We start from the raw sequence: 13,919 nt of genomic DNA, 5'->3' as shown, positions 1-13,919 counted from the left end.
TGTACACATGTATACATATATATATGTGTATATATATTTATATATATACATATATGTTTGTGGAGATAGAAATGGTACAGTGACGGTGATCAATCATCCGAATATTATAAGAGAAGAAAACGTTTACATTATATGTATAAAGTTACGTATTTATACGATAAAATTATATTTAAAATTACACTGCGGCCTTTTATAATACAATTTTATGATATAAATACCGTAATGTAATATGGACAAACATAATACAAATTAGAATTTAACTTGATCCTAAACTTACGGTTCTAATTTTCAATTCGCGTATCTATTCAATTTCCATATCTGATTTTATTTTCTGATGCATTGTTAAATATTTAAATAAAAGTAAAAAGATTTAGGACTTTTGAAAATAAACCACACATATGATTGAAGAGCTATGAGAGTACAATATGCTGTTTTTTATTGGTGCGTAATCTTAGATGAAATTAATTTATTCAAATATTCCACATAGAAGGTCAGAATGTTTTGGCTCCAAATTGAGCCATTTTCAGCGGTATAACAATTAATGGAAATTTATATTCTCACGCTCTCCGTTACGCCATAAGTGAGTGCTTCAAAACTGGAGAGTCGAAAAGTCAACAATGTGTTTTTATCGTTGGCGTATAGGCTGGATAATGGATTATATAAGATCATTGTTTGTAATGATAATTTCCGTGATTAATTAAATATCAAATTAGGTCAGGTTAGGTGAAATATTCAGTTTCTCAATAAAGAATTAATATTATGAAATTAATATTGTTACAGAAATATACATGTACATTTATCTATAATTACTATATTATATTCATACTTGGTTGATTATTCCTTGTTTCATCACTTTAATTATTTTTTTCTACTCGTTATGATAACTATGCAAGTAATATAAAATACAGTTGGCATTAATTTTTAATTTGTTAAAATAAGTAATTTTTGTAATTTGTCGCATAAATTGATTTCTATCGTAGCTCTTACGCAAACTTCATCACAACTAAGTTAAAATTCCTGTGGATTCTCGCGATATCTTTAAGATAGAGGATATGTGGATAATCGTAAATTTTGCGTAATCCTTACTGAAGGATTAAAATTTTTGAGAATACGATTACGATCAATTTCTTAGAAGCCGAGTATTTGCGAGACATCCATCAAACTCTCGTTCGCCTCGTTTAATGCCACGCTAGAAAGTAGAACGAGCAGCAGAGAGGAAGTCGCTCTTCTTCCCTCGATGAATACCTCAAAGGGGATGCTCCGATCGGTGCGCACATCTCAAGCATCACCCCGCAAATTTACACGTCTCTGCTTTCTTAGCGCGTCTTTTGTGCAACGTTCCTTAGACGAGCGTTATTTTCATGCATGTGTGATAAAGATATATATGTAGTACTTTATGTGAGTTCTCAGAAAAAACTTCTTTTTTTTTAGCACAAATACGACAGCGACCTACGTAATACGAGATTATGCGTTGCGTCAAGTTCTGCTTGATAAAAAAATTATGACCTCCGATATAATAATGATATTTAACAGCGGGGTTTGCTGTATAAAAAACACATTAAAAGAAGCTATGGTAATGAAAAGAAAAAATATTTTATTTTTAAAAGCTTCCCCTCAAGATATAAATTCTAAGTAATATTGATATTATTTTTAAAGAAATTAAATTAAGTTACTAAAATTAAAATAAATATCTTACTTGTAATTATATAAAAGTAATACAATATAAAAAAAATTTATGTAAATATGTACACACATATGCATTTATGTATTTGTATATTAGTGATAGAAGCCAAAACAGAGTGATTCTACTTGAAAAAATAAGAAAAAGAAAGTATAGGACAAAACTTTTTTATATATGCTTTATTTTACAGGAAGACAACTTTGAATATTTAGTACGCGTGCACTTAATACGAATCTGTAATTATAAATATTAAAAAGATACTTCGAGGCTCTACACAATAAGACAAGATGTGTTTACTTTTCAAAAATTTTATATTTTATTAAAAATTGTTAGAAATGTTGCTCACTTTGTCGTATACATAATTATGTTTTCCGTATTAAATTGGTATGGACACTTTCCAGTGTGTTTTATGTCTTCAAGTATATAGGTATTCAAAGGCTACTGATTTCTTTTAACTCGCAATATTATGCGTGACATATAATAATTTAACGTGACCTCATAAATAAACGTACCTAGCAAATCAATTTTTTTTTAGAAAACAAAGCTTCGTATAAAAAAGTTTTATTTTACATTCCTGATTTATTTTCTTTTTATGTCGAATCACATTTTCCCTCTTGTATACCACCAGTTCCAAATCACCCTGTATATAAAAAAAGCAATATATACATATGTACGCGCGGGCGTGCATATACTAGTATATATGAGACTATATACTGTATATTATGTGAGTCACGAAAAAGAGAATACTCTGTTAAGTTTGAAAATAGAAGAAAATATCTAACAATAATAAGAGAAAAGTTGCACTATTCAAGAGACCAGATATATGACCATACAAATCGCTTTTCTTTTAAGGTTATTTTCAAAATTATTTTCAGATCAGTGATTTTTTTTAAATGACACCAGATTGTATCCAATTTGATAGAGTCGAATACAAAACAAATTCAATGATTATGATTCTACTATGATCTTCAAATGACCTTGGATTTAAACATTTTTAAGCTAAAATTTGATAAATATTCTTGCTGCGATTAATAAATAAAAATTCACATATCAGTACTAGGCAAATCGTTCGAGAAGGTGGCGTTAACAAATCAAGTGTAATACAAATACTATATAAAAGTATATAAATTTCATCACAATTTTATCACAATATCACTACATCAATATAGAACTTCACAGGACAGATTTTCCACATACATCTTTTGTTAATTATTAAGAGAGTTAATTATTAGAGATTTCTTAATTATGAGATTTTTGTTACTTTACTCGAAGTAAATTTAAATAACATATAATATGCATTATCTCTATCTATATCAAATCATTTATATTGTCAATCTTAAATTTCTAAGTCCAGTCAGTTGAAAATAATAGTGCTACGTACAAGTTAATGAATTTGCCGATTATAACGCTATTAAATTAGAAATAAACTAGTGCCATTAAAAGAGATGTGTGTGTGTGTGTATGTATGTGTGCTAATTACCTCAAAATGATCTTGAAAATAACCATAAGAGAGAAATATCATTTCTGGAGAAGTATCATCATATATGGCCTTTTAAACTGTATTTTCTCTTAAATATTTTTTTTATCGACGACCTAACAAAGATATTTAGATATTTTGTTTCTCCTGACTCACTTTATGTGTGTACATACATACACACGTGCATACATGTGTATAGATATATGTATAGTATATTACGAAATATATTGTGTATTAATGAATTCATTGTACAGATATAATTAAAATGTAATCAGATGCAAGGCAGTTTGAACATCTCTTGTAATAAAATGTGTAAATAAAAATAAAATAAAAAAACATGTAGTGCCAGAAAGAATGCGTAGCTCCTTAAGGATGTGTCGGAAGACACGTTATTCTTTAACAAAAATCGATTCTTTTGGTGAGATCTACCACACTCTAAAGTTTATCCCATGGTTCCTAAATCTTGTGTGTATATATATATATATATATATATTAAGGTGTCATTTTGGAGAAACTTTTTTTTTTATTTTACAAATAGCATATATACATCTTCGACTATCTTATCGACTATCAAAAATTATGAAATAATTAATACATATTTTTGTAGAAAATTTAACAATCTACAAAAAAGATCTCTTATATTTTTTTCCTAAATATAACCATTTAGACGATATTAAGGTTTAAAGTTCAAAGTATAAACCTCGTCTAAATGGTTATATTTATGAAAAAAATACAAGAGACCTTTTTTGTAGATCGTTAAATTTTCTACAAAAATATGTATTGATTATTTCATAATTTTTAATAGTCGATATGATACAAAATTCACAAGAAGCAAAAACAAGTTTTATAAAATTTATCAAACTTTAACTTTGAATATATTTTGAACGGTTGAATTTATGAAAAAATGATAGATCTTTTTTGTAGAGCGGTAAATTTACTAAAAAAAACTCTATGTGGAGCAATGCTGTATTACTGTTTGTTAGATAGTTATAAAATTTTTTCTATCTTACTAAATGAAAAATAAAAAATCGCGATGAGCGACCTGTTAATGTTAATATTAAGGGCTAAAACTTTAACAGGTATCTTATTTTACCTTCCTGCAAGTATATATGCCCACACAGCAAATAATATTGCAGAAATATTGCAGCAATATTATTTTTCCATTGCAATATTACAATGAATTATAGCAGAAATATTGCAGTAATATTACTGCAATATCTCAGTAATATTAAAATGTCCGAAAAAATGAATATCAGTAATATTACTGATATTTATTTCAGTAATATTGCGGTAATATTACTGCAATATATCAGTAATATTACGGTAAAATTACTATAATATTTGCGTGATATTTATAATATTGCTAGGAATTAAAAAACCATTTTAATAATTTTTATTAAATTTTATTAAATTATTTTTAATAGTATTGTTACATACAATATTAAAATAACTAGACACTACAGACGCGCGCTTCGCGCGCGCTATTTAGCTTTAACATTATGCTATTACTATTACACTATTAACCCTTGATACACACAACTGTCAAAATATACAATGATAGCTGCAAATGAAGTAAGCGCAGCAAGAGAACCAATCGGCATCGCGGAAAAGTGACAACAGTACCTACGACATGCCCTTTTTAGAAGAGGATATTGATATTGTAAATGTTTCAGATAAAAGTTGGAGGGTTTATAGAGAAATAATGGATGATCTTATTAGATTTTGAGTCTGGAACCCATGTTGAGCCCAGTAGGGTCCAAGTCAAATTTTTTAAATAAAAACTCCTTTTTTTATTATAAAGGGCTCCAGTTGGATTAAACTAGAGTTCCTATAATAAGAGTTAGGACAAACCGCCGCCATATACAGCCAAATGATAGCTTTGTCTCACTCCCACTAACTTCTTGGCTGAAACATATGACGACCATGATAGCTTTGTCTCATTCCCACTTACAGCTTGTCTCACTCTCACTAACTTGGCTGAAACATATGACGGGACCAATCAAAAATCGTCACCACATTGGCTTAACTCTTATTATAGGAACTCTAGATTAAACTATTAAAAATTTTGAGGTTAAGTTAGCATCAAGATTTAAGTATGAAGCCGTTAATAAATAATTTCATTAGAGACTCGTTCAATAAGGTTATAAAGGCAAATATATGTATTTTAAGATGGTCATTGAAATGATTTTTATGATATTAACGTGGTTTTTGCAGACCATTATGCCACGTAATCTCTATTTTTGGATTTAACGACAAATCGCCAAATATATATGTACAATGTACATATTAGTAATAATTATACAAAAATACTTTTAAAAATATTTGTGTGAACAATATTTATTAAATAAAGAAAAATTACCTGAAATTAAAACGATTGTTTCTGTGCGATGTCGTACTACGTGATTGCGTGGTCCCACGGAGCCATGCAAGAGACAGCGAGAGAAGACCGGGAATAGTGGGGGTCGGTGCTGCGAGCTGCGACCAAGCGCATAGCCTGGCATAGCCACACACACTAGCGTTCTTCCCTCCACTTACGCACACAGAAACGTTCTGTTTATCCGTGTGACAAACTCGTAATTTGAAAAGTTTAATATTGATTATATAAGAAATATAAATTTTAAATTTTATCCATTTATTTTATTATCAATTTACTTACTGGCTCTTAATTAAAAATTAATTGTATATATAATTACCTTTTATTATTACAAAACAAATAACAAGTTATAAAATTAAATACCACTTATAAAATTTATCTTAATCACTTTTATTCCCCAAAAGTACAAGTCAGTCTCTTTTGATTCCATCACATTTTTTTATTTAGATTTTTCTTTCTTTCAGTCCAAAATTCTTTAACTGGTATATACTATCTGTGCAATACGTATGATTGTGTGATACCTTAATAACGTCTTAATGACGTCAATAAGATGTCATTAAAATGTCATTTGACATTATTTTGCTACTTAAAGTATTATATTTCAACAATATATTGCAGCAATATTACTGTAATATTTCAATATTATTTGAAAACGTGTAATACATCAGTAATATTTCTGAAATATTTCATTGTAATACGTAATATTTCCACTATATTGCAATATTACTGCAATATTATGTGCTGTATGGGTGCTATTCGTAAAATGAAAAAAAAAAAGTATATATAATAATTCTTACAAGAATTGTTGCAATTTAATATATATATATATATATATATATATATAATTTATTAATGTATTGATTATTTCAAATATCTCACGCTCTTTCGTACATACGTATCAAACAATGATAACTTATCGCTGGTGAATAAAAGCGAATATATAATCTTTCCAGTGAGGGCGGCGGTGTGGTCTAGTGGTAGAGCGCCAGACTCGTAATTTGAGGAACCAGGTTCGAGTCCACTAGAGCCATGAATCATGGAAAAGTTTTTTTCCGAAAAAACCGCGCCCTTCCGTGCAAGATGCGGAGAAAACTGGGCTCCGTCTTTTGGAAGAGACGTTAAACCGTTGGTCCAAAGGAGGAAACAGTAAGGTAGTGGATGAAAGTTGGAGGTTAGGGTTGGGTACGTCTCTTCAAAAACGCCCTTTAAGGCCTCTTGGAGTATATAAAGTAAAATTCTTTATCTTTTTTTAATCTTTCCAGTGCTAAATGCATAGTTTTCATTATTCATTCTGGCGTTGATAAAACAAGAAGTATAAATCTACCTTTTGCTTAAAAATAAATAGATTTCCAGAAATAAAACATTTTGTGATTATAACCAAACCAATTTATTATAAATATAACAGTAATATAACAAATATAATGATATAACAATAATAAATTAAAAAACAATATTTATTTCTTTCACATATCCTGTTATTTATGTTGTAAAATTTGTTACAATATTAATTACAATTTCGGTATGTATATATAATTATTGTTTTAATATATAGCATAGTTGTTTAGCACATAATAAAGCAAAGTTTATTTTCACGTAATCCATCAATAACTTATAACTTTGCACGATAATCGATGCGTCATGTTCAGTTATCAGCGCAGTTATCATGTAAATTCTAATTAACTGCTTCTACCGGACGTACTAGGAAAGTTCATCAAAACGTTATCAATCGCGCAGCAAATATCTTGGAAAACTTCCGTCTCGTCTCTTTCGCCATCGATGACCACCAGTTGTTTCTTGTAATACCTAAGGACAGGTTTGATCATTTGACTGTGATCCTTAATTCGCCGCCAATTTTCATCGATACTGCGCTCCTGCCTCTCGGTGGCGGTGATGGTCCTGGCTAGGACTCGTTCCATTAGCAGCGAGTTTCTGACGTACAGGTATAGGACGAGATCCGGCGGTCGGATCTGTCTATTGAAATGCTGACACTGTATCTTCTCCCTGGGAAACCCGCTCACCAAGAAACCTCGCGAGACACTTAAGCTGCTCAGCATCCGCACCTTGATAAGCTCCACCATGACATCCGAGGGAACTAGTTTACCCTCAGAAATCAAGTACGCCAGAATAACGCCTCTCTGCGAGCCGGTGGACACCTCGTTGCGCAACAATTCTCTGCTTACGATGGCGCAGAAACCGTAATGCTCTGCTACCCGGATACACTGTGTCGCTGCAGGAAAAAGATCATTTAAAATTATTCCTAAATCTAAAGAAACTAAAATTGCTTTCAAGTTATTATCTTGAAATTTACTCACGAAACTAATGTATTTATTTTTATTTTGCATACAAATTTAAGATATATAATGCATGGATATTATACAACTATTATACTACTAATTGTAATAATACACAACAGAGTTTAATAATTTGTTATATAATATATTTCAATAATTTTATATAATATATTCCAAAAATAGCTAAAATTGCGAATGAAAGAAGTATTAACTTTATTGATTTGATTATTCAAATGAAGTGCTTAGTTTATATAAAATATATGAAATCGTAAGTATAGAAATTCAACAAACTCTTTCCTGCTCCTGGACCTCCAATCAAAAAGATAATCGGCAGTCCTGATTCTCTAACTAATGAAGCATCGAGTCCAATGTTTCTTGGTATCACGGCACACAAGGGATCGACAGGCCGCACGCAGTTCAACCCCATCCTTATCTTCTACGAGTACTGTTTACTGTTTTAAACTACTTAAAAAATAATTAAAAATAGCTTTATTTGATATTTTTCAAGCAAAATCACGTGAATAAAAGTTACATATTTTTTGTATGACATATTAAGAACCTTGAAGTTGAAGCTTTAAATTAGATGGTAATGTGTAATATGCTGTAAAAGGATCAGTATCGATCTGAAGAATGTCACGAACATAGAAGTAAATGACATTTTAGCAAAATTAACAATAAATTAATAATTCAGTAACTTTTAATTCAGCTCGAAATTATGCGATAGTCTTACAACACAATTATAAATTTGCTAACAACTTCTATTGTAGCTAAAATAATCGTCGATCTTTTCGATCGTTGGTAATTTACCTTACTCGAGAAAGAGGGAAAATAGTAACTGTAATATTTATTTTCACTATATGTCATTTGTGTTAATTTTTATTTTTGTCGTCGAGTGTACAAACCAGCAAAAATCGCGGTCGATAAATCTCGCTTTGAAGCAGGTGCGCGCTTTCGATAGCGTGACGCAACGCTAGCGCGCGCAATGTGAACGCACCGAGAACTTGCGCCTACCAAGACGCTCGGTACCGCGGCGCCCAATTACAAGCGCCTACTGCTTGAAAGCCGTAATTTAGCCAATGCTAATTCCCGCAATTTGTCTCTGATTTTCTAGAAGGTTTCGTTAACGGCAAGTAATACCCCTTCCTGTCTGGAGAACCTTCTGGAAGGTCAAAGATAATAAAACAACTAACGGAGCGACGGTTGGCGCAGTCGTTTGATAAAGTATCCGCACTTAGCCGTTTCTCAAAGTCGACAGACCTCTGTAATTAATTGATTGAGTAATTGTACCGACGAGATACTATTAAAGACCGACAACCCTGGGTAAATTTTCGTGACTGCCCGGGGGCTCGGTGGTAATTGAAGAATACTGACATTATCGACTGTTTTGGCTATTCGACTATTCCGAAAGAAGGATCGAGTTTTACCTTATATAATCACTGTTTTATCATCAGAAATGTACAAATCTTTTATCATCGACGAGATGGTAATGCTAAAAGTGTATGAAAGACAAAACAGAAATTAGCATATGAGTTGCCATAAATAAGAAAATATTTTATAATTTTTTCAATATTTGTATCTTTTTATTAATATTTTATAATTTGTTCAATATTTGTGTATATATATATATATATATATATATATATATATATATAGAACAAATTATAAAATAGTATATTGTAAAGTATTTTTATATAATTGTCAATTAAATAAAAAAATATTGAAAAAATTATAAAATATTTTCTTATTTATGGTAACACTAATTTTCCGCGAATTAGAATAGAAAACGCTAAAAGTTATTATACTTAGTAACATTATTATAATGTTATTTATTTTTAATCAATAGTAACTTTATAAGTTAAATAGCTTCAAGTATCAGATTTCCGATTGCGAATGTATCTTATTAATTCTTAATGCCGGCTCATATAACAGTCACAGTACACTTGATGCGCGAGTCTTTATGTCGCTTCTCCGAAGTACCGCGTATAAGAATATTTTATGAATCATTAACAAACAAAGATAAACGAGTGTTTTTATGAATATACAGAATAGAATCATTTATTTACTTCAGTTTACAATGCCAAGAAGGAAACAATTGCTTTTATGAAACATATGTATATCAATTGCTATAATTTAGTGTTAAATTATTGTATTTTATTATTTTATTATTGCACAAGGTATTGCAAGGCATAAAAACAGTGATTGCCACTTTTTCCATAAGATTCGATATATACATTATGTATGTATATGTACGTATATGTATATGTAGTTTTAACAACTATTTAAAACTTACCAATAAATCCTATCACGCAGATATATTGTATATTATATATTTGTCAGATATGCATATCATATATTTATGCGATTAATATTTAAGTGTATCATCACTCTAAGTACTATAGTTCTTCTCCGATTACAGAAATTAAGCAATATGTAAGATATGTTTACCATTTGGACGGATGTCCACTTGGAAAAACTATACATATATGTAACATTTACAAAAAAAAGAAGATTTCGTTACTCTTTCCTCGCTACACTTATGCTTCTTTCATATATTTCGCCAATGCTTGCTGTATGCTTTTATTTTTATCAGGATTACAATAATGTCATTAATGGTTTTACGTCACTACGGATTATATAATTATGACAAAAAATATACGTTATTCTTATTTAAATCTACTTGAATATATTATGTTTCTTGCAAAAGGTATATTATTTATAAATTTCGTAATTTTGCATCGGATTTTTCCACTAGGCTAGATCATCTCACAATCGCTATTTATTAAGCATGTTAATTATTAATTATTCTCTATCTTTCACAGGCAGACAGTAAAATCGGCCATTCAATACATTTTTTCTTATACTTCTTAAGTACTATATCCGTGAATTGTATGCCTTGTCTGTATTTTTACGCATATTATACAATAATGAGACACGCGGGTCATAGACATATATATTTATTTAAAAGAAGTAAGCTTTTTAATATTTTAAAGCACGAAAAAAATATTGACTATTTCTGAAATAGAAGACTTATACTATAGTACTTGCATTTATAAGAAGTATAAAAGAAAATGTATTGAATGGCCGATTTTACTGTCTGCCTGTGAAAGATAGAGAATAATTAATAATTAACATGCTTAATAAATAGCGATTGTGAGATGATCTAGCCTAGTGGAAAAATCCGATGCAAAATTACGAAATTTATAAATAATATACCTTTTGCAAGAAACATAATATATTCAAAGATTTAAATAAAAATAACGTATATTTTTTGTCATAATTATATAATCCGTAGTGACGTAAAACCATTAATGACATTATTGTAATCCTGATAAAAATAAAAGCATACAGCAAGCATTGGCGAAATATATGAAAGAAGCATAAGTGTAGCGAAGAAAGAGTAACGAAATCTTCTTTTTTTGTAAATGTTACATATATGTATAGTTTTTCCAAGTGGACATCCGTCCAAATGGTAAACATATCTTACATATTGCTTAATTTCTGTAATCGGAGAAGAACTATAGTACTTAGAGTGATGATACACTTAAATATTAATCGCATAAATATATGATATGCATATCTGACAAATATATAATATACAATATATCTGCGTGATAGGATTTATTGGTAAGTTTTAAATAGTTGTTAAAACTACATATACATATACGTACATATACATACATAATGTATATATCGAACCTTATGGAAAAAGTGGCAATCACTGTTTTTATGCCTTGCAATACCTTGTGCAATAATAAAATAATAAAATACAATAATTTAACACTAAATTAGCAATTGATATACATATGTTTCATAAAAGCAATTGTTTCCTTCTTGGCATTATGTAAACTGAAGTAAATAAATGATTCTATTCTATATATTCATAAAAACACTCGTTTATCTTTGTTTGTTAATGATTCATAAAATATTCTTATACGCGGTACTTCGGAGAAGCGACATAAAGACTCGCACATCAAGTGTACTGTGACTGTGATATGAGCCGGCATTAAAAATTAATAAGATACATTCGCAACTTATGTTTAACTTATAAAGTTACTAGTGATTAAAAATAAATAACATTATAATAATGTTACTAAGTAATAACTTTTAGCGTTTTCTATTCTAATTCGCGGAAAATTAGTGTTACCATAAATAAGAAAATATTTTATAATTTTTTCAATATTTTTTTATTTAATTGACAATTATATAAAAATACTTTACAATATACTATTTTATAATTTGTTCTATATATATATATATATACACACACAAATATTGAACAAATTATAAAATATTAATAAAAAGATACAAATATTGAAAAAATTATAAAATATTTTCTTATTTATGGCAACTCATATGCTAATTTCTGTTTTATCTTTCATACACTTTTAGCTATTACCATCTCGTCGATGATAAAAGATTTGTACATTTCTGATAATAAAACAGTGATTATATAATAGGTAAAACTCCTTCTTTCGGAATAGTCGAATAGCCAAAACAGTCGATAATGTCAGTATTCTTCAATTACCACCGGGTACCCGGGCAGTCACGAAAATCTACCCAGGGTTGTCGGTCTTTAATAGTATCTCGTCGGTGGTAATTGTGAGAATAGTTGTGTTAAATAGTCTTTATTAAAACGTTAAGTAGTCTTTATTAATCAAACATTCTTAACGTAATCTTTACCGACCTTACCCAATTCCTCGCGAATCAACTAAACTGATAAATTCAAGAACATCGAGTACAAGGTAAAACTATTAAACACTTATTATAAAAATCAATAAAATAATTTATACATTTAAAATTAAGTGTTTGTAACTTCAACTTTTCTCATGTCATATATTATTAAATTTGCCTTAAAAAGAAATGCTATAAAATAAAAAATACAGCATTTTATTAAAAAAAATTAAGTTGACCTTAAAATGACTTTATAAAGCCATTGTCTATAAAGTAATCGTTTCCACTGAAGGCCGATATTCATAGTCGAATCTTATATTTAAGACCGTCTTAAGTACGATCTTAAGATGTTATGAACATCTGTATTTTTTTATGTATTCAAATTTCACTAATAATTTATCTGCAATAATGTCAATATATAATTTGACACAATAGAAATATTATGTATGTTTTATAATATTTTAAATATACTCGTAAATTACGATTTTATCAGAGAACTGATATATTATTAATGTTTCTCTTTTATCTATTTATAGTAAATGTTGTATATAATAATTTCTTGATTGCATTAAATGCGATTTATATTTTTCGTTTTTCTCGAAATTACTCCGGATAAACATTAATTGTTTTTCACCTGTACCCTTCATATGTTTGTAGCATACATATATGTTACACCAGTAACATCAAGAGACACGGTATAGTGTCTCGCGCCAGGATACGCGCGAAGCGAGAATGTCGGTGAAGTTGTCATATCATTTTTCAGCAGATCAAAAATAAAAGGGAGTTCTTTTCGCATGCAGTCGAGTTCCTGATCCTTTTAGTAATAGTTCTGGTAATTTTACCCAAAAAACAGTCGATCGAAAAAATGATCCGCTAACTTCTCATAGCAGATCATTTTCCAGAAAATATAAAATAAAAAAGAGTTCTTCTTGCATACAGTCGAGTTCTATAGTTCCTGATACTTTTTAGCGATAGTTTTGGTGATTTTACCAAAACATCTATTTAAAAAAATAATCTGCTAGTTTTCCGTAGCATAGAGTGAGATGCCGTACAAAATCTATAGGAGTTTTGATTTATGTAAAATATTGTTTGAATAGCTTTGAGAATACTGAAGCATTTTCTATAAAGTTCCAGACACTAGCAATGTTGTGTGATTCTTAAATAAATTAATACCGTCTGAGCGCCGCGTATTTAGAGAGAATAGAGTAATATGCTGTATATAAATGTCAACATCTTAACATGTTAAGATCTTAAGACATTTAACGACTGTTAACATCTTAAGACATTACTTAAGACGATTTTAAAATAAGAACGGATTATAAATATCGGCCTAAAAGTCTAAATAAAATATCAACAAAAAAAGATAATGATAATTATAGTTATAATCTTTATATTATATATATATATATATATATATATATATAT

The 13,919-nt window shown here is 29.3% G+C and overlaps 1 protein-coding gene across 1 annotated transcript; it reads right to left on the bottom strand.

The window, feature by feature from the left end:
• Positions 1–7,018: 7,018 nt before the first annotated feature.
• Positions 7,019–8,305, bottom strand: LOC139824346 (adenylate kinase isoenzyme 1). Its single transcript, XM_071796878.1, has 2 exons — positions 8,115–8,305; positions 7,019–7,759 (listed from the first exon to the last, which is right to left on the bottom strand). The coding sequence occupies exons 1-2, from the start codon at positions 8,248–8,250 to the stop codon at positions 7,209–7,211; spliced, it is 687 nt and encodes a 228-aa protein (XP_071652979.1). The 5' UTR covers positions 8,251–8,305; the 3' UTR covers positions 7,019–7,208.
• Between the last annotated feature and the right edge of the window lie 5,614 nt (positions 8,306–13,919).

The sequence above is a fragment of the Temnothorax longispinosus genome, chromosome 1 (assembly GCF_030848805.1).
Source record: "Temnothorax longispinosus isolate EJ_2023e chromosome 1, Tlon_JGU_v1, whole genome shotgun sequence".
Taxonomy (NCBI): Eukaryota; Metazoa; Arthropoda; class Insecta; order Hymenoptera; family Formicidae; genus Temnothorax; species Temnothorax longispinosus.
Note: the sequence above shows the minus strand (reverse complement) of the source record. Positions and strands in the feature narration are given on the sequence as shown.

Excerpts from the sequence above, each read along its gene's own strand:
- LOC139824346 (XM_071796878.1), bottom strand. The coding sequence starts at position 8,250 with ATGGGGTTGAACTGCGTGCGGCCTGTCGATCCCTTGTGTGCCGTGATA. Across the intron at positions 7,760-8,114 it reads AGGTCCAGGAGCAGGAAAGA|CGACACAGTGTATCCGGGTA; the intron begins GTTTGTTGAATT and ends TTTTTCCTGCAG.